Below are 21608 nucleotides of genomic sequence, written 5' to 3' on the forward strand. Positions count from 1 at the left end.
TATTTATAGTACTAGGGTTTGGAGGTTACTTACAAAAGAATTAAATGCCTTCACCCATTCAGATTAGGACTAGGAGAATGTAATAACTTAAACCGGCCCGTGACCCATCGCTGCGGCAATAAGAACCGTTGCTGCGGCGATCGTTCTTTCTGTCCAATGAGTCTGTGATCTTTAGAATTTGATAAATTCATCAACACAAACTTTGTATCTCTCTGAATAAGCTTTCCAACACCACAAGAATCGTCGAATTCCGATTTCTACAGCTCAAGTTATGATCCAAACAGCGAAGCATGCTCATCTTGAAGAATTTCCAGATTTTACGTTGTATCTTCGACGCGTCACAACTTTGTCGTTTCAACTCCGACTCTTGCACCGTTTGTTCCTACTCGTCATGAATTCCATCGACATCATTCTTTTTCCTTCACATATTGGTTTGAACCTGAAAATACTCAAAATACACCCGTGATCCCGTAAAAGGTATTTATGAAATAATTAATTCAAATTCCACAATTTAAACACATTTTTCCACAAATAATCCAATTAAATCACTAGAAAAATATATACTTTCAAGCTCTTATCAACCTAGAGGCCGACTGACAGTGAAGGAGGTGGATAGGAAGGAGGTGGATAGGCCCACTCATTATTTTTATTTGAAAAATAAAATGAAGCTGAGACAAGTATTATTAGAAGTAATAGCGTTTGAGATTAATGGCGTTCCAACTGTTGCTAATGTCTTTGCCTTTGGGAGACTGGAGTTTATAGGTGCCCTTTTCCCAGTTCCTTAGTGATTTTGTATGAACCTCCCAAGTAGGGTTGAGTTTGCCAGAGCTTAGTGTTTTGGAAGACCTTGCGAAGGACCTAGTCACTTTCTCTAACTGTTCTCACTCGAACATTACAGTTGTAGTGTTGAGCAACTTGCTGTTGGTAGATGGCATTGCGGATGCGAGCTTGTTCTCGGAGTTCATCGACCATGTCAAGGTTGTGGCAAAGGTTTTGGTTGTTGGACTCTTCATCCCTCCACTGGAGTCTTGTTGAAAGGCTTGACACTTTAGCTAGGATGATCGCCTCTAAGCCATATGTAAGAGAGAATGGAGTCTCGCTAATGGATGGGCAGGCAGCGGTTCGGTAAGACTATAGGACTCCTGGTAGTTTGTATGCTCATGCGCCTTTTGCTTTCTAAAGGCGCTTCTTCATAGTCTGCATGATAGTCTTGTTAGAGGACTTAGCCTGGCCGTTTGACTGGGGGTTGCAGGGAGTTGAGAAGCTAAGCTTGATTCCCCACATGTCACAGAAGTCTCTAAAGCCTTAGCTGATAAACTGAGACCCATTATCAGTGCCTATCTCCTTCGGTATACTGAACCGACAAATTATATTCTTCCATACAAAGGTCTTTACCTTTCGGTCTCTAACTTGGGTGAATGCTTCAATTTTAATTCACTTGGTGAAATAATCAGTAACTGCTACCATGTAGACTCGTTGTTCTGGTGCAGTTAGGAGTTTGCCAACTATATACATCCCCCACTTCATGAATGGCCAAAGTATGAGAATGGAGTTGAGTTGCACTTGGGGGAGGTGAGAGATATAAGCAAACCTTTGGCAGCTGTCACACTTCTTTACATACGAGGTTGAGTCAGAGCACACAGTGGGCCAGTAGTAGCCGACAGTGATCACTTGGTGGGCAAGGCTGCGTCCCCCTGCATAATTCCCACACTCGCCTTCAAGAATTTCGGTGAGAACGTACTTGGCTTCTTTTGGAGTGATGCACTTGAGGTAAAAACCGGAGAATGATTTCTTTAGGAGCTAGCCCTCATAGATGGTGAATCTGGCTGCCTTGGCTCTTAGTCGGTGTTCTTTATTTTTGTCGATTGGGAGCTCATCTTTTTCTAAGTATCTGAGGATGGGGTCATCCATGAGTCGGCTGACTCAATATCCATTACCTTGGAAGGCTCTTGAGGGGTGAGTGAGTCATAGTCTAGGGTTCTTTCTAGTCGATTGGCCATTGGAGGAACTGGAGTGATATGGATGCCTCGGAGGATCCTTGAAGGGTCGAGCCAAGGTTGGCAAGTGCATCCGCATGGGTGTTTTCAGTCTTTGGGACTTGGGTGATGATGACTTCCTCGAAGGCCGACTAGAGCTCTTTGACCAAGTTTTGGTAAGTCGTCATCTTTGAGCCTCGAGCTTGGTAAGTGCCTTGCAATTAGTTGACCATGAGTTGAGAATCGGATTTGACTTCCAACTTTGTCACCCCTATCTCTTTGGTGAGTGATAGACCAGCTATCAGAGCTGCATATTCGGCTTCGTTGTTTATGCACTTGAACCCACATCGAATGGCTCGCTGGATGATGTGTCTCTCTAGTGTAATCAGTATTATGCCCAACCCACTTCCATTCACATTGCTTGACCCATCGACCAAGAGAGTCCACTTAAAAGGTGTCTTGCTAGTCAAGCAAGTAGCTCTCTCTCTCCATCTGAATAGAAGTGTTAAGAGTGAAGTCTACTATGAAATCTACTAACACTTGAGACTTGATGGTAATGCGTGGCTGGAAGGAGATGTCGAACTCACTCAATTCGACTGTCTATTGGGTGTAGGGCTGTGCAAAACTGGGTACCCGCTCCAGTTTTGACCAAAAACCGGGTACCCAAATATTCGAGTACCTCTAAAAATGTACCCGCTAACCAAACCGGTTTTAGAATACCCGGTTTTGCGGGTACCCGAAAATTCGGGTCACAAATCAGGTATCCGATTTTGTTATCTGAATTTCATTAAAATTAGTAAATTACACAGCAGATTAGCAGAATGCAGAATTATATCACTTTGAAATGCATGTGTGTCAATCTTAACTATTATTCAACAATGTCTAACACAAATCATTGAACCATACTAATCAAACACATTCCAACAAAAAAGTAATCTCTAAACCATTATCATATATTCCCTAGGACCAATTATTTTGATGCAGATCATATTGGAAGAATGGAAACAAATTACTTTCTTCAATTGAGCACCGATTTTGAGTCTTGACAAAATAGATCATAGGGGAATCTATCCTGGTAGAAACCAAAAAGAAAATTCTGCATAATTTCATTCCAGCAGTCCTATATATACAGACTCAAGAAATTAGCACAAAACTTCTAATGACTGAAGCAAATAATAAATTTATATGACCACAACCACATCTAATCATATATATTCCAAAGGATATAGAAATGTAAAACTTAAATCTTATTCGTGTAGTATCATTAGTTACCCACAACATCAACTTTTAATTTAATGCCTTAAATACTTAAGATTTAATATACAGCAAATCAAATGTAATACTACAGCAAACATACTTAAGATTTAATATAATTAAGAAATGAAAAATGTCTTTTACATTTAAATATTTAATCCACCAAACATAATACTGCAGCAACAAACACTTGTACAAAATGGCAAAATGCCGCAGAATTACACCAGCAAAGAGCAAACTTATACAGCAGTACTGTAGAGCTGGCCAAGAGAAATTGCAAATTGAAGTATGTAACTGTATGACTTTCCTTTAGCTATAGCAATCCTGTAGAAAATTAGTTACCATTAGGACCATCATTCGTATGGAGTTTCAGAAAATAAAATTTGATTTTGTGAAGTGAAGTGAAGTCTTACACTGCTAGAAGACTAGCAAGGCCCTTCAGAACTGTAGTTAGTCCTTCAACAGCAACAACTCCTGCATCTCTTGCCGCATATCTTGAATCACCTTTGCTGTATTCTTTCCCTAGCAGCTTTCATATATGAGTATCATCCACAAAAGGACTTATGGTTCAAGAGCAATCTTAACTGATTTTATGCCAATTTTCATAGATGAAAAGAAAGAAATGACTTACAAACTTCAGCCAGCCTCACTACCACCTATAAACTAGCATCATGACCATCAAAATTAACACTACAATTCAAAGTTTACTCATCATTATAAGCTCAACTCAACAAACTTTACTCATCAATATAGGCAATTCAATTAAAGTAAAGGGTTAATTCATCATTTGAAAAAGGATTTACAGATTCTACCTTTTACGGGCTGCACCAATACAAAATTCATAGAGATGGTATGAATCATCAATCATGTAGATGACCATGAATACAAGTACTCTCCACTGCCGTAGATGAAAATTCTACATAAAGATTGGAAATAACATTATATAAATAATGGTACAAAATGGAGTCAATAAGTAAGATATAAGTTATAATTAAATATTAAATATATGAAACTAAAGCAAAAGTTTTACTTGACTCAATTTCCAATAATTCCTCCAAGCTCTCCTCAATAAGAAATGGTACACGTGTAGCCTAAATCCAATCCTGCGCACAAATAAGAGCCTCCATTGTCTTAGGAGTAAGAGAGCTATGAAATGGATCTAAGACGCGACCCCCTGTACTAAAAGATGACTCAGATGCAACAGTGGACACAGGATAGGCCAAACATCGCGTGCCATCAAAGAGAGAATTTGATATCTTGCTGAATTTATCTTCCACCAACTCAAGATATCAAAGTTTTCATTCTCATCTTCAAGGCTTTCCCATAAATATTTATCCAACTCAGATTTTGGCTCCAAAGCACGTCGTCCAGCCCTTTGTTGATTAAACATAACCTTCATAAAGAATTTTGGATCAACATTTGCATCAGTAACATCAATCCCTGCTGCAACTTGAGATTGCTCACTTGACTGCGCACTAGGACAAGCCTTACGCAAACTGTATTCCTCAAATAAATAGAACAAAGTGTCATTCACTTTTTTTTTCAACCTCTCAGCATCAACATCATCATATGCACTATCAATAGCCCAATATGCGTATTCTAACTTATGCCTAGGATCCAATACCACTACAATGAATATTATTAAGTTGATATTATCAAGATCTGCCCAATATTTATCATGTTTTGCTTTCATCTTAGTTGCCATTAAACGTAAGCTAGGATCACTACTGTTACACCATGTATTAATCTTCAATGCAATGCTATATATCGCTTCCATGTATCCATTAGAGGTAACATAAAGAGAGCCAGACACTTGTAGAGTAGTATCATAAAAAACCTTCAAAAAAGGCAACAAATATCGAGCATAATCCCAATCAGTAATTGTAGGCAAACCCCTTGACCTTTCCCCAACAGTAAGCTCATCTTTATACTTAGGGTCTTGGATTTCCAATAATTCAAATGCTCTCTGAAATTTTAAAGCTACTTCCAACATCAAATAAGTGGAGTTCCATCTTGTTTCTACATCAAGAACTAGAAGACTTTTAGTTTCCAATTTTTCTTGCTCCACACACTCCTTAAACCTTTGTAATCTTGCTGGAGAATATCTCACATACCTCACTAAAGAACGAATCCTAAATATTGAGTCATCCAGCTCTTTTAACCCCTCTTTAACAGTTAGACTCAATAAATGTGCAGAACATCTCATATGAAGAAACTTACCCTTCAAGACACTTCCATTCCAACGCTCTAACCGATGCTTAAGATAAGTTATTCCAACATCGTTAGAACTTGCATTGTCAACAGTCACAGTGAACACCTTTGAGATACCCCATTCAATCAAACATTTCTCAATTGACTTGCCAATAGTTAAACCTTTATGACTGGTAATTAGACAAAAGTTTAAAATCCTTTTGTTCAGTTTCTAATCATCATCAATAAAGTGAGCAGTGAGACACATGTAATTAAGGTTTTGGCAAAAAGTCCATGTGTCAGTGGTGAGACAAACACTATGAGAATACTTACTAAAATAATTCTTCAACTTTTGTTTCTCATCATAATAAATTTTCAAACAATCCCTATTTACAGTAGTATGACTAGGTATTTGAAACCTAGGTTGTGCAACTCTCATCAATCGACGAAACCCCTCATACTCCACTATCCTAAAAGGCAACTCATCAGTAATTTTCATTTTAGCTAAAGCATCCCTAATTAAATCTTGATCAAATTTCCAAGTCGACAGTGAAGTGGAGGCAACAGTAGTTGCAACACCACTTGAGGGCTCACCCGAGTGCTGTTGAAAGACTAAGGTTCTTTGTTTCTTGTCCACTACATTGAAATGGTATTTTTTACACCTACTTAAGTGGTTACGTAGAGAAGTAGTACCACTTTTGGTTGGACAAGCAAGAGTAGACCCACAATAATTACATGTAGCTGTCTGATTATCCTTATCCTCACAAGGGTTTTTAGTAAAATGGTCCCACATTTCTGAAGCATTTTTCCTAATAGTAGAACTCGCCCGTTTGGGAGCTGTAGTTGGTCGTGGAGGCATAGAAGTCATATGAGAAGGATTAGGACTCTGGCCTTCTGTCATCAGGATTGACATATTAGTGTCACTACCCATCAGCCCAACCCCACAAGTGGTACTAGTATTTTCACCAGTGGAGGACATCTGCAATACATACAAAGGTGTCAAAAATACTATTAGTATAGTGTTATTTAATAGTTAATCAGTTTGTAAGATGTCAAACTATAGTTTAACCTGTAGGGTATTGCACATCTTAGAGAATAGATTAATGACATTTTTATTAAGACCAATAAAATCACATCCCTCTGATTTTACTATTGTATTTTGTCCTATAAAGTAGTGTAAACAAAATTTTCATATTACTTATTTTTTCACCCAGCACCAGTAATCTACACAAAAAAATCACCCACACAACCCAAACCCCAACAATATCACAAAATTAACAGCCACCACAACCAACTTCAGTCACAAAATTTATCAACAATTCAACATAGCCACACTAACTCTACCACTTCAGTCTTATAAGGGCCCAATTTATTAATTTAACCCCTAGTTCACTAACAGACCCATTGTCTCCAAGTGAAGATGACATAAAATGACTGAAAATATTTACCTCGGAGATGGAGACTGAAAATCAAGCCAACGGTGCCAGCGACGGCAGTGCAGATAGGTGATGGAGCTGGAGCAAAGTGAAGCCCAATAATTGCAGATGCAGACTGGAGAATTTGAGAGTGAGAGAGATGAGTGCGGCCATGCGATGAGAAAGATGAGTGCGACTGTTGATTAGAAGAGGGCAACACCAACAATGAAGAGATTCCTCATTGAGTTCATGTTTGTGAATTGCAAAAATGACAGCCCCACGGATGCTTTTAACAAGAAGAAAGTAACCGTCAGATACAGAAAGAAGAAAAAGACAAGTAAATAGTATAATGAAAAAGAAACCAACCAAGCCCACCAACGAGACCAAACAAAACACAGTACACAGCAGCAAATATTGGCAAGGGGATTGATGCAAACAAAGCTCCAAATTTCCCTGCAGGAAAAAGAATTCAACTTGACTATCAAAAAAAAAGAACATCAAGGACTTAGATTCTTAAACAGAATTTGCAATAATCAGTCACAAAGACACAAACCTAATATTGAGAAGAATATCATAAAGCTAGCTGAGATTTGAGAAGAATCTCTGTTGTTTTTCTCAAAATTAATCTCATTTGCATTAAAAGCAAAAATTTTGAAGGAAAAGGAGAACACTTACACGGAGACTGTAGAACCGGTCAAAGTTCCAAAGAGACCATCCAGTACTGTTGAGAGTGAGAGAGATGAGTGCAGCTATGCGGTGAGAGAGATGTGTGGCAGTGCGACTGTTGAGAGTAAGAGAGATGAGTGGCAGTGCGGCTGTGCAGTGTGCAATGCAGATGCAGAATAGCAGACTAGACTCTGGAGAATTTGTCAATTTGAGAGTGAGAGAGATGAGTGGCAGTGCGGCTGTTAAGAGTGAGACAGATGAGTGGCTAAGACGTTGAGTGCGGCTGTGCAGTGTGCAGTGCTGATGCAGAATAGCATACTGGGGAATTTGTCAATTTGAGAGTGAGAGAGATGAGTTTGAGACGAGTCGGGACTTGAGTACTTGACTAGGGCATAAGGGATTTGCCAATTTGGGGCTTTTGCCTTTGAAAATTGAATTATTGAAAATCAGCTTTTTTTTTTTTTTTTAATTAAAACCGGTTAACTTAAAGCAAATAACCGATACCCGAACCAAAAATTCGGGTATCACATTATAACTACCTGAAACTGACCTGAATTTTTGGGTACCTGATTTTTCGGATTCGGTTCAGTTCGGTTACCGTGTTCAGTTCGGTTAGTGATTTTTTTTGCACAGCCCTAATTGGGTGAGTCAACTCAAGAGCTCAGGTTTGTGCATGATCTTTTTGAGAGGGAAAGTGGTGAGGACAACAATAGAGTAGCGTTGGAAGTAGGTTCAGAGCTTCTTAGATGCATGAATGAGTACCAGGTCTCAACGTCGAGAAGTGACTTGCTTACATAATAAACTGGCAACTGTTTCCCATTGTCCTCTCTAATCAGGGTAGTTGAGATGGCTACTCCAAAACTGCCAAGTAGGTGTAAAGCTTTTCCCTAGTTAGTGGCTTGGAAAGTAGAAGGGGAGAAGTCAAGTACCTTTTTAGCTGTTGTAGGGCTTCTTCATAGGTTGGGATCCATTCGAATTGCTTTTACTTTCGAAGGGCCGCAAAGAAGTGGTGGCACTTGTCGGCTGACCGAGAGATAAACCAGTTTAAGCTGCCACTCTTTTAGAAAGGCACTGGATGTCTTTGATGCATAAGGGTGAAGGAATGTTCATGATGGCTCGAATCTAATCAGTGTTTGCCTCTATCCCACACTAAGTCACCATATATCCCAAAAACTTACCAGAGGAGACCCCGAATGAGCACTTGGGTGGGTTAAGCTTCATGTTATACTTCCTGAGGACTGAGTAGGCTTAACTGAGGTGATCCATGTGCTGTTCGGCTATGAGGGACTTGACTAGCATATTGTCGATGTATATTTCCATTGTTTCCCCCAAATGTTCTATGAACATTTTGTTGACGAGTCATTGGTAGGTGGCCTTGGCATTCTTAAGGCCAAAAGGCATTACTTTGTAACAGTAGGTATGCCTCTTTGTGATGAAGGTTGTTTTCTCTTGGTCGCTCGGATACATGAGTATTTAATTGTAGCCGAAGAAGGCATCCATGAAGCTGAGCAACTCATGACCGACTGTAGCGCATGTCGATATGAGGGAGTGGGAAGAAGTCTTTGGGGCATGCCTTGTTCAGGTCAGTGAAATCTATGCAGACTCACCATTTCCCATTCTTCTTTCAGACCACTACGACATTGGTGAGCTAGTCGGGGTAATGCACCTTCCGAATGATTCCATAGCAGCTTATCTACCACTTCATTGATGACTTGGTTTCACTCTGGAGCGAACTTTCTTCTTTATGTCTGATCGTGTGGCAGTTAGGGTCGACTTGGAGGTGATGCTCAATTGCATTAAGGTTGATCCCTGTCATATCTGCGTTGGACCATGCGAAGCAGTCATGATTCTGCTTGAGAAAATTGATGAGCCGTTCTCTTATCTCAAGACTCAGTCGGGAACCGATCTGAGTCTTCCTGTCAAGATGATCCGGATGAATCTAGACCTCATCCAACTCTTCCATGGATGAATGATCTGACTCAATTGGAAGAGTCAGGTGCGTTTGTAGTTGCTACAATGAATGAGACTTGCCTTTCAATGCATTCTTGTAACAATCCCTCAAAGCCTTAAGATCGCCCTGATCTCTCTCACTCCCCATCTGGTAGGAAACCTGATTGTCTAGTGGAAAGTTGATGGGATGGCTCTCATGTCATAGATCTAAGGTCGGCTCAATATGACTTTGTATGGTGAGGGGCAGTCTAGTACAAGAAAGGTGGTACATCGATTCACGTCGCTGGCATAGATAGGAAAGGCGATCTCTCCGATGGTGTACTTCTATTCGGAGCTAAACCCAACTAAGATGGTGTGGCGTCTATTGATATTCGACTCATCCAAACCCATTGTTTTCACAGCTTCCAAGAAGAGAATGTTGGCTGGGGAACCTCCATCTTTGAATATTCTCTTAACCAGGATATTCATGATCTATAGGGTGATGACTAGGCAACATGATATAGGGCGATTAGGGTGACTGGCTAATCATCTTCAAACTGGATGATCTGTTTAGTTGGTTTTTGTATGGGTGGATGGGAAGAGCGGGCTTTGGGGTGATGGCTGGCTCGGGCATGTCTCTTGGTCGAGCAGTAACTCACTCCACTGACTTCTAACCCACAGGATCTCATATGGCTGAACCCTTCTGGTTTTGGATCTGAGGGAAGGGAGGATCGATTTTTGTCATTTCTCCTGTTGATGGTGTTTTGCCTTGTCTGTCAACAGGTCCCGAAGGTATCCCCTCTTTAGTAAGGTTGCAACCTCTAACCTTAGAGCGATGTAGTCGACTATGTTATGGCCATGGTCATGATGGAACTCGCACCACTTGGTAGTGTCCCTCTTGACATCAAGGTTGAGCTTGACCGGCCACTTGACTGTTTGACCCATCCCCTTCATTACTACTACACCTTAGGTCAACTCGATATTCAAGTTGTACTCTAGGATTGTGAATAGTATAGAACTAAATGGTTGATTTGTAGGTCGGGCGAGTTAGCGGTCATACGGTCTCTGATTGTTTTTGTTGGAGTTGCGTGATAGAGGTGTATGATTTGTTTGCTACTAACAAGGTTCAGGGTGATTGTCATTTTGATTCTGTCGATGATTATCATAGGATGTGTATCTCCTACAGTTCATTTCGTCCTCCTCCCACCTAATTTGGATGATCGCTCAAGCTATTATAGCCAAGCTTGGTGAGGTCTTTGTATAGTTCCTTATCAGAGAGGAGCCCCTTCTTGAAAGCGTCCACTGTTAGTGAATATTAGTGTATGCCTTAGAAATCATTTGTGTTGTGGGTTTCAGAGCATTTTGTCTTGTATCAATATATCATAAATAATAGAAGAAAGAGTTCTTCAATTCATATATATAAATTGCTTCCTTTATTCAGTCATGCATTTAAAATAAAGTATATATATGAATTGCCCAAATGATTCATTTAATCAGTAAATGAATTTATCAAAAGGTTGCCTACGAAAGCAATATAATTTTGGCAACTATATTGCATAGTAGGCATACTAGATGCTTCCAAAAGATATAATGAGTTGATATAAGTACAGATGACGATGATAATCATGTCACTGCGGCATAAGTATGGATTAGTGATTAGTGAACTGTTTTTCAAATGTGACCGAATAACGACAAATCACTTGGAAGAGCATATAGTTAATGATTTATCATTTGGTTATATCAGTGCACGATGTAGTCTTTTAACCTGAGACATAGTGGTCAGATCCGATACGGATGCGTATGGTTCATACGGTGTATAAATACGAAACTAGTCATGTTTCATATGATAAAGCCTATTCAGTCATGCGTTGTTCATATGCAGAAACAAACGATGGTCAAGACAGGATCCATTAACTCAGAAATATAAGATCAAGAGTACCGCTGACTCCACCCGAATCCGAGTTCCTAGATGAGCGTCGATAAATGTCGAAAATCAAAATCTCTGGCCAGAGTCTATTTTTAGTCATACGAAAATAAGTTCGTGATGACAAGTTTCAAACATATTGATCGACGATTTGGTAGAAGATCGAGTTTAGGATATTGACGTTCCATGAATCTGTACCCGATCAGGATATATCAATGAAGGGACTTTACCTGTATGGTACATATGATCTAAAAAAGGTTTGATGAAGTATTTCTTCATTGTGGTTTAGGAACTATAGCACATTGCTAGATGTTTACCATGGTCGTTGGGCCTCTGGACAGGTTTTCGGATTCATACGAAACTGGCTCACGGCTAATCCATGGTGGACTTATATGGTCACACCAATAGCCTTGAGAAGTTAGAGAAGGATAAGAGAGAGAAATGATTATCTGAAGAGGGCTAGCACCTTTTGAGGGTAATGATGGCATTTCTATGATAATTGTTACATAGAAATTATTCGTGACATTTTAAAGTTTAAAATGGTCAAGCAATAATTAATTGTATTTAATTATTATATCTTAAAGCGTTAAGATAAATGAGATGAACTAAAATAACCTTTTAATAGTTAAAGGGCAAAATGGTAAACTTATGGGTTGTTAATGTAAACTAGTGTAGTTTACATGGGCCCTTGAATAATATTGATTATTCAAAGGCCAAATTAATAAATGCTTGGACTCTTTTTAGAATAAGATTTTATTAGGGCACACAAGTGAAAAGAAGGAATTACAAAATGACCCATTTATATATAAATGCAAATGGTTGCATTTTAGGTCAAGTGGTTCATTGTTCACTCATAAAGGAAAAACACAAACTCTCTCTTAGTTTCGGCCACCCTCTCTTTCTCTCAAGGTGGTGTTAAAGTGTGGAGGGTTTATAGCTTTAAATCTTGGCTTCATCAAACCTAATATTTAAGGAGAAGGTACAATGTTAATTTATGTTTTATTTAAAGTTTTGAATCCTATAATCCATATCTTAGCTTGCATGTCTTGTTCACATGTTTTCCATCATTTTTCTACCACCTCTTCATGGTTTTTTCATCCACTGCTATTTCAGGATTGCAGGATGGGATAGATATCTTTTCCTTATTGAACCAACTAACATACTCTTGGAACAGTTCACCCCACTTCTGATAGACACAGTATAGGTCGGTTGATAGCTTTTCTAATTTCTTACTACTAGCGAACTAATCGACAAAGGTGTCAGTGAACTGGGCAAATAAACCTATGGTTTTGTGGGGGAGGTTGGTGTACCACTAAAGAGCTGGTCCTGAGAGGCTAGATCCAAAGTTCTTACACATGCAGGCTTCTCTCAAGTCTCTTAGTATTGAAGCGGCAAACATCTGTTGTTTGTATGAAGCAATATGGTCATCCGGGTCAGTCGTGCCATCATAAAACCTCATGTTTGGAATGGAAAATTTGTGAGGCATCTCAACTAGGGCTATGGAGTCTACAAAGGGAGAGTCGGCGTAGCTATAGGGAAGGCTTTTCTTGGCTAGGGTGGCGACTCTGGTATGCTCCTCATCATGGCCTCTATGTCAATCAATTTCTTCACCAGTATTTGCTCAAGAGGTGTGGCGGTAGATAGGAGATCTGCATTGATGGCTTGGTAATGGGTTTGTCTCCCGCTCGACGTATTAGGGTGAGCCGAATAATTAGGTGTAGCTTGGTGGTTAGTTAACAGGGTGTTGGGTTCTTCGTTCATCCCTTAAGGATGAGTCATCCCGAGCGTAATAGTTCGAGTGCTTTTGCCAACATGGATGGTAAGGGGGGTAATTTGAAGACCACTCGACCCATCAGGGTGAGTCGAGCCAAGTGGCGTTTGGTACGGGTGACTACTCGACCTATAAGGAAGAGTCGAGCCAAGTGGGACTTGGAGATAAGGTGGATCACTCACATTGATGGCATGGTTGATGGTGGTGATATTTTGTTGCTATTGGCTGGGGATGGTTTGAGTAATTTGGTCTCAGTTGAGTGATGGGTCAGCTGATAAGGATCGTGTTTACATGGTTGGGTCAGTTATGTTTGTAATGGCAGGAACTAGGCCATCCATTAAGGATGACTAAAGTTGGGAAGACTGAGGGCCTAAAGTCGAGGATCTGGGGTTTGGGGTTTGGGGTTTGGGGTCATGAGGGGTTGCATAGAGTTTACCGGGACATAGAAGCGATTCTCTGGTATCTAGTTGAATAGGAAATCAAGAGAGTAAAACTGTATTATCTTTTCCCGCAAATTCTAGTTTTTGGCCCGGATGTTGGTATTCTCAACTCGAATGTTGATGCTCTCAACTTCCAATGTCGAGACCCTGTTGGCATGTTGCTACATTAATGCTGAGAGAGCCTCGACCTTAGCCATGAGGTTTGCTAAGGCTGTGTCTGTGGTTTTAGTCATGACATGATTCTCTGTTTAGTAGGCTGCAGAATGGGAGTTGATTGCCAAAGGGCCCACGGTGGGTGTCAAACTATAGACGCTAAAATCTACAGTTATAGAAAAATGTCTGATCTTGTGAGGTTGAGGCCACTGACAATCCGTTGAACCTGCACACAAAGCAAATAAGCGCAAAGCTTATTTAAAACCGATGTGGTGTCTACCGTAGGAACTCTGGCACTCAAGTTAGTAAGGTTGAATAACGCTTATTTAGTAAGGGCTAAGGGAAGGAAGGGTTACCGGAATTTTAGTCAGAGACTATAACTACAGCATAGGTGTATAAATCTTAGGAGCAAGAGCTTAAGAGCAAGTAGGTGGTATTGAGATTGAATGCTTAGTGAGATGTGTGACCTCTGTTTAAATAGTAGTCGTAGGATCTTCTTATCCTAGTAGAACTTCGAGTCCATAGTGGTAGAGGTTTAGTGAATAGGAAATACTTTGATTCACTTACCTTTAGAGTAGCATGAGTCCTAACTCATATAAGATTTAGGATCTTAAGTGAATTAGGATAAAGATAGAAATAGGAAGCAGACATACTAGAATCTGAGTAAGACTTTGGGCCCTTAGTAGTTAACATGGGACAATGGGCCGGATCCTTAGTGGCTTGACGATAAGGCCCAACCTGGATGGCCCACCTTAGAAGATGTATTGGGCTCGTGACACGGATCTCATGATAGGCCCAACCGAAATTGGGCCACGCCCCTGGGCTAATAATAGATGTCTCATGCTTTGGGCCTGGTAAAGCCCAAGGCAATATTTTGCCCCATATAATTACCTCATTGATTAATTTGGTATCTACAATCCATTAGTTCAATTCAATTACCGAGTTTACCCAAATGGGCTGCATTTCGCTAAGTGTAAGTTTACCAGCTGTGATAATAGCTACTGCAGCAGTTACTCAATCTTTATAGTATTCTATTAGGATCGAGTTTCACTGTATAATTTACAAGATAAAACTATGGATTATATTGGTTGGATATCTAAAGGAGTTAATGACAATAATCTCCTTTATGTATGAAAGAATAACAAAATTTCTTTTGAGGTTTTCGAAATAACGGAAATATTAACGAAATATTAGTGAGTCGTTTAATTTTTACATTGTTATGAGTTAATAAATATTATTAATTTTAGCATCTAAAACTCAAAGACATGAGAATTTTTGTTATTTCCGAAATTTTAGGAGGATTTTGTTGTTATATCATACCTCGGGGGGATTAATGTCACAAACTCTATCTAAAATACTTATCATTAGGATAAAGTTTAGGATTAAAGATAGATGGGTTAGTCGGAAAGTGAAATCCTAAAGAGAAAAATTGTTGTTCTATGACAAACTCTGTTTTGATGTAGAACGAAATCATTGGAACAGAGCTCTTAACCTTTTTTACAAATTATAACAACACGAGAATTTTTATTATTTCCGAAACAATTTAGTGCAAATTCGATGGTTCGATATATTTCAGTTTCACCCTGGGGTGGATCCAGGCCCACCCTCAATTTTTTTTTTAAACACTAATATGTATAATTTCTAGATTTGGGCTCATTCTAACAAAAACATTAATAGATAAAAATATTTATGTGTAATTAGTTTTTATTTTGGTCCACCCTTACATAAATTTCTAGATCCGCTACTGGTTTCACCTTTAATGAAAATTGTTTAGGACTATAAGGGCACTTAGCCAACAAAACGAAAACTAAAAAGCAATGCGGTATAGTATCTAAAAATGTGATTTACACTTCATGGCTCAGTAGTACTTCTGTCTCGCTCTCTCATGCTAACATTGGTAATTCTACATAGTGCGGCAGCAATGAGCTGAAACGTTTGTGGCACTAGCGGTGAAAGGATTATCATTTTCACCTGGAGTTATCTCGGCCCCAGGTCGGAAAAGAGAGGAATCAATTGTCGTCTCTCCAGCATCAGCATCCCACAGTATCCACTTAAGTTCAAAGTTCATCGGATCTATCTCTTCGATTCTTCGAACCGGCAAAATCTCTGGGATATCTGAGACTGACTCTTCGTCTCCAATTTCTGTTTCATCTTCAGTCTCCTCTATCGTTGGGAGTTGCCTCCTGCCTCGTCTGTGTCGAATTGCTGTTCCTTGCCGTGGCTTTTTTCCAGGCTTCTTTTGAACTTTAGCATCCTTTGTCCCTGATATTCCCTGCAGTGGCTCTTTGCCAGTTCTAGAGCTTGATGACCCTCCAGCTTCAGATGAACTTCCAGGTTCATCTTCTTCAATAACAATTCGCTTATATATGCACATTTCAGTAGTCTTTTTCGTGCAAGCATTCAATTCCTCCTGAAACAACATTGACATTTTAGTTCTGACTAACCCAAGACCAAACATTAAGATATCAATGGCCTTGAAAAGACTATTTAATTACCTCATGGACAAATTTTAAACCCAAAAGAAACTTATAGCAATTATAGTACATGTCGTTCTCCTTATACTTAAGTTTGCAAGCTGAAAGAATAGCAGCTGCTGCAATTACTGAAGGCCTGAACTTTGTAAATTCAATGTCTATCATAAAAATTCGGAAACTAAGATCAGATATTGTTTACAGAAAGAAGTTTAACCAAAAACTCAATCAAAATCAAAAACTTACCCCCTTGTGCTTGGATTACGATCTCATTCAGGGTTCGCTGTTTGATACGACGTGCCTCCGGAATCATTCGAACAAACATATTAACAAAGCAGATAGCTGTTACAGCGCGCGTTTTCCAATCAATTCCACTGAGTATCGCAAGTTCCATTCGGAGTATAACAATCTCATGCTCAATCATACGTGTTCTTTTCTTTTAAGAGATAAAACGTAGACAAAAGCAAATTAGAGAAACAAACAGTAATAGTGAATGAAATACGCTCAAATTACATACTAATTTACCAGAAAATCGAGGGGTCTGAATGTTCTATCTCTCATTTCATAAGCAATCTTTAAGCAACTGTTGGCAATAAGAACCATCTCTTCTCGCAAATCTCTTAGCAAATTCTGATTGAACAAATTGACATTAATGAAGAATGTATATGGAAAATCTGAGTCATAAAAGTTATGGGGTTTTGATGTTGTATTACCGGAAGTGGGTTGTGTGAAATGAAGCAATCAAAGTAAATCAAAGCAAGATATGGTACGAACGCATCATAATTGTCCCATCGAGAGTTCTGCATGCAACATAATATACTCTTAAGTCTCAGGAATCTATCAAAGACAGTTAATTCTGTGAAAGAAAAGATAAATAACATATAATTGTGGGAAAGATAAGATAACAAACATTGAGTTTGATCATTTATTTCGTTTTTTTGTCGTTTTTATTATTTTCTCAAAAGGCCAGAAACTCACATGAAAACAAAAGAAAAATCTTCATTTTCCCCCTCATTTCTATCATTTTCTATGAAGGCAAACAAGGGTTTATAAGTTCAAGAATCCAGAAGAAACTCAAATAAAGCAAATGACTTGCAACAGAACGAAACAAATGATTAGTAGTTCACAGTTCTTTCATTTACTTGGACTCTCTATCATTTTCTCAGTAGGTTAACAAGGGTTTGCATGTTCGTTTCACAAAAAAACATGGAAAACAATCAGACAGAATCAAGAAACCTTGATGGAATCAATAATTCACAAGGAAGAAATTCCAAAGAACAAAAACAAAACAGGAGTTAATAGTACAATTCTTTCCCCTTTTTTTTTTTCTCTCTTCAATTCTATCATTTTCCCAAGGATTTAGAAGTTGAAGAATCCAGAAAATTTGGCTTTATAAAGAAACTGACACACAACAGAACAAAACAAATTAATTAGTAGTTCAGTTCGTTCTTTTTCTTAGACTTTTTATCATTTTTTGTAATAAAGAACTGAAAGCTTTTACTCTCTTTTTTTCTTGGCAACGAAACTAGATATCATGCATATCTTTCATTTTCTTTCAATCTTACCTTGTTTTCTCGTCAACCAAACAAAACCACAAAGTTATATTTTAAAGTCATTTTCCAGGAAACCAAACAGAAACAAGAAAATAAGAACCTCATTAGCACACTTACTTCCAAGATCACTCTAACAGCTATCTTTCTGAGAGTCGCTTCTTTACTCGTAGCATAACCCTCAGCCGCCATGGATTCGTTTTCAACATTTAAGTAACTCTCAAAAGCATTTTGTTCTTGGTAAACAGGCACCGGATTAAGTGGGTCGTAAATTCTCAGAGCCATTTTTTTTCCGGAAAAAATCTAAAGAAAATAAGAAAGAATTCTCTTAATCTATTATCGTAACAATTTTCTCCTTGTATAATAATAATAATTCTCCGATAAATCATATACTAATACCTTGTCCTAATAGAATACTGACCTTATCTAAATAAATCAAGCAACTAAAATAAATGGCTCAAGAAAATTAGAGAACTGAACTACTAATTCATTTGTTTTATTCCATTTATTTCAAGTTTGTTAGTTTTTGATAAATTCGTGAGACTTAAAAGATTATCTTATGTTGATGGCACAACTCTCAATGTGACAATTTTGATCGTTCGTACCATATCTTGCTTTAATTTCAAAGAACCCATGATTTTAAGAGTTGGATTTTTCACATACTTTGTTTGTTAATGTTAACTGTTGCTTAATGTGCTAGAATCTTCAGGTCCTTGAATTTGTGGTAAAATCAATATGAGTGTATTTCATTTACTATTACTGTTTGTTTCTTGAAAGATTGAAGTTGTTAAAAGGCAAAAACGGATATGATTGTGGAACTTGAGATTCTCAATGGACTTGACTGGAAAAAGCGTGTTGTGCGCGCTACAAGATGGTAATCCAAACTCAAGGGAGTAACTTCTGATTTTGATTGAGTTTTGGTTAAGCTACTTACTCTAAACAATATCTGAGACATTATATTTACAAAGTTCAGTTATTGCAAAATGTACACAGAAAATCGAATTGTTATGAAGAAGATGAACAGAGGCCTCCTAGAGGGCCATCAAACTGTACATCTGACAAAGAACCCCGTGACGTTAGGGTCATCAGGCGGAAAATGACATCCTAATGGAGACAAATTGTTAATATATATAAATTAGGGGAAAATGTAATTTAATTTAATTGTTAAAATTACTTTTAATGAATGGGAAATGACATTCTCCACCCATGATATTTTGTAAATAACATTTTCCCCTACAATTTTGGAATATATATCTCCATATGAGGTTAGCAAGATAAGCAGAGGACTTGAGAAGATGGGAGTATATGACAATATTCAATGGTGTTTCCCTTTCTGACTTGTCTTGTAATGTTTCCTAAGTATGCCATTCATGGCAATTTTGCCGCTGGCGGAAGATTTTCTGGGAAATTAATGAGTTTAATTTGAGTTATATAAGGGAATTTTCAAGTCAACAACTTTAAAACCTTCCAACATGTTTTGACAAGATTCAAAGACGAGAAAACTACAATCACACGGATATAAAACTAATGCTACTGAGGATAATGATGCAAATGGAGTACATTTGAAGCATTGGCAATTGTCTATCCGAACCATTTTGACTCCTCAAGAGCTTGAAATTTTGGACAATCATCTCCATTATGTTGCTGAAAGGTAATCACGTAATCTGATTTGTTTATTTTTCTATCTTGATCAATAATATTTTGCACAACAACTAGACTTGAAAGATTAGATCTGATGAGTTCCTCATCAGCAACTGGTTGATGGTTGTACGAGTGATAATTTATTTGCTTTTTCAACTACATAAAAACATCAACTGGTCATCAGCAAGCATTAAGATATAAGAGGTGAATATGAGCTAACATGATGTAAATACTTACTACAATAGAATGAACAATGTATGTTGAGAAAAGAAAGATGAAACTAACACTGGATTACCTGAAGCAGGGGCCCTTCGAGCTGGAAAACTAGCTAATTTGTGTAAATATAGCCCACGAATGAAGTTCCATCCATGGCGGTTGTTCATCCATCCATCGTTTAAACTTGTCCAGTAAATAAGATTCAGTGCCCTGTTCAATGCCTTTATTTCCAGCTGCAAAATGCCACCGCCTGTCTTTTCCCTTTGATCAAATTTTATGGCGAAACTCAAACGACTCCATTCAAGTAAATCAGTAAAATCGTAATCTATAAAACAATCATCAAAAAGAATCTTCTCCAGCTTAAGGCAGTTGGACAAGAAAAGATTCATAACCTTTCTAAGTAAGAAAGCAACATCGAACTTCTGTCTTTCCACGTCTGGCAGATTCTTACTTACATCATATGCTGTACTTGCCTGAAAACGGAGGCGCCCACTTACATTTAGTGTTCTAAGTTCACGGCAGACTATGCCAATCTCTTCTAAGATATAAGTAAAGCATTGACTACTGGTGATATGACCAAGAATTATGTGTTTAACATGTTTCCAATTACAAACTGCATTTGCAAAACCTCCGCTCGTTATTCTTGATGTCCCAAGTACAGTTAAACTTTCAAGTCTTGGTGTTCTGTCATATGGGCATTCGTCATTCATGAAATTTCCACTAAAGAGAATGAGGTACTAATTAATCTAAATATTTTAAAATAAAGAAAGAATCTTGAATAAAATACCTTTCTGCAATGTAAAGGAGATGCTGGTTTGATATCTCGAGATCTTTTGGAATGAAAAGACTCCTTATGGACAATCTCCAATGCTCCAAAGAAATGCCAAACACATCTTTACCGTACAATATACTCTCTAATAGCTTCATCAATTTATTATCTATATGCTTAAAGCCTGCCATTGAACTGACATTTTTAGGAATCAAACGCCGAAGTCTGAATGATCTTCCAGAAAATGAATCAACTTTTCCCGGAGCAGCCACTAGAGGACTCAAATCAAGCACATTGTGCTCCCAAAACAAAATATCAAAACAGCATAATCGCCACGAGTGACACACTCTTAAAATATTACCAGGCGAGTCACTGAAGGAAAATATTTTCTTGAGAATATGAGTATCTAAATCCTCCCATCTTCTTGAGGATTCTTCCATTATCTCACCACAAATCTTCTTCTGCTCAATTTTGTCGATCTGCAAAAGACAAGAGTTACATATTATTGTCAAACACACCACAAATTTCTACCAACATCACCATATCTTGTTAAAAACCCACAACATTTTTCACAAAATTGGATGAAGTTAAAAAAAATTCATTGTTTCACCCCACATTTAACCCCATTCCAAAGCCAAAACCATAAGCCCTCTCTTGGCTCATATCCCTAAAACTCTCTCTCTGTATCACACAGAATTTGAATGCAGACATATTGCTTGTCGCTTCTTCCTTAAAGAGCAATTAAATTTAAGCAAAAAACAATTCTATCTTACATATCTGCAAGGCGCTATTATCTAAGTAGAGCTACAATTGCAGCTTATCAATTATCAACTTAATGATTTTTGTCTAGTGCACTCCTAATCTTGAACCATAGCTACATTATTCATTGTTTCAGACAATGAGATACAGAAACTCTTACAGTTGAAGAACAATTCTTTGATTGCCTACGTTACTAGTTCCAAGTCTAGAAATAACAAACAATAAAAATCCTAAACTTGAGTCTATTCAATGAAACTGCTTTTCAATCTCCAAATTTTAACCAGTTTAATGATGAGCGACGAATTGAAAATCAGAAACTCAGTGATACAGTAATCAAATTACACCATAAAACTTCAGATTATGTAATAATTTCAGAACACGGTTGTTAAATTGCAAATTTAACATATACGCATGCGTACAGATATAAAATCCACCTGAAAAAGCCGTCAGTAACGATGCACAAGAGGAAGAGAGAGGAAAGTGA

The 21608-nt window shown here is 38.1% G+C and overlaps 2 protein-coding genes across 2 annotated transcripts; both read right to left on the minus strand.

The window, feature by feature from the left end:
- Positions 1–3469: 3469 nt before the first annotated feature.
- LOC116125084 (zinc finger BED domain-containing protein RICESLEEPER 2-like) lies at positions 3470–6507 on the minus strand. The gene is made up of 6 exons (XM_031410814.1): positions 6490–6507; positions 5840–6399; positions 4965–5611; positions 4512–4856; positions 3644–3752; positions 3470–3554 (listed from the first exon to the last, which is right to left on the minus strand). The coding sequence occupies exons 1-6, from the start codon at positions 6505–6507 to the stop codon at positions 3470–3472; spliced, it is 1764 nt and encodes a 587-aa protein (XP_031266674.1).
- A 9114-nt stretch (positions 6508–15621) lies between these two features.
- LOC116125085 lies at positions 15622–18024 on the minus strand. The gene is made up of 6 exons (XM_031410815.1): positions 17860–18024; positions 16903–16989; positions 16715–16819; positions 16436–16625; positions 16214–16350; positions 15622–16128 (listed from the first exon to the last, which is right to left on the minus strand). The coding sequence occupies exons 1-6, from the start codon at positions 18022–18024 to the stop codon at positions 15622–15624; spliced, it is 1191 nt and encodes a 396-aa protein (XP_031266675.1).
- Positions 18025–21608: the final 3584 nt, after the last annotated feature.

The sequence above is a fragment of the Pistacia vera genome, unplaced genomic scaffold (assembly GCF_008641045.1).
Source record: "Pistacia vera cultivar Batoury unplaced genomic scaffold, PisVer_v2 Contig160, whole genome shotgun sequence".
In the NCBI taxonomy this organism is placed as follows: domain Eukaryota; kingdom Viridiplantae; phylum Streptophyta; class Magnoliopsida; order Sapindales; family Anacardiaceae; genus Pistacia; species Pistacia vera.

Coding starts and splice junctions, on each gene's coding strand:
- LOC116125084 (XM_031410814.1), bottom strand. Junction 4,857..4,964: donor ATTGAAGATTAATACATGGT/GTAACAGTAGTG, acceptor TATTCATTGTAG/TGGTATTGGATCCTAGGCAT. Junction 3,555..3,643: donor CTTGCTAGTCTTCTAGCAGT/GTAAGACTTCAC, acceptor AATTTTCTACAG/GATTGCTATAGCTAAAGGAA.
- LOC116125085 (XM_031410815.1), bottom strand. CDS start 18,024: ATGGCTCTGAGAATTTACGACCCACTTAATCCGGTGCCTGTTTACCAA. Junction 16,626..16,714: donor TCAGACCCCTCGATTTTCTG/GTAAATTAGTAT, acceptor ATCTCTTAAAAG/AAAAGAACACGTATGATTGA. Junction 16,129..16,213: donor GTTTAAAATTTGTCCATGAG/GTAATTAAATAG, acceptor ATGTTGTTTCAG/GAGGAATTGAATGCTTGCAC.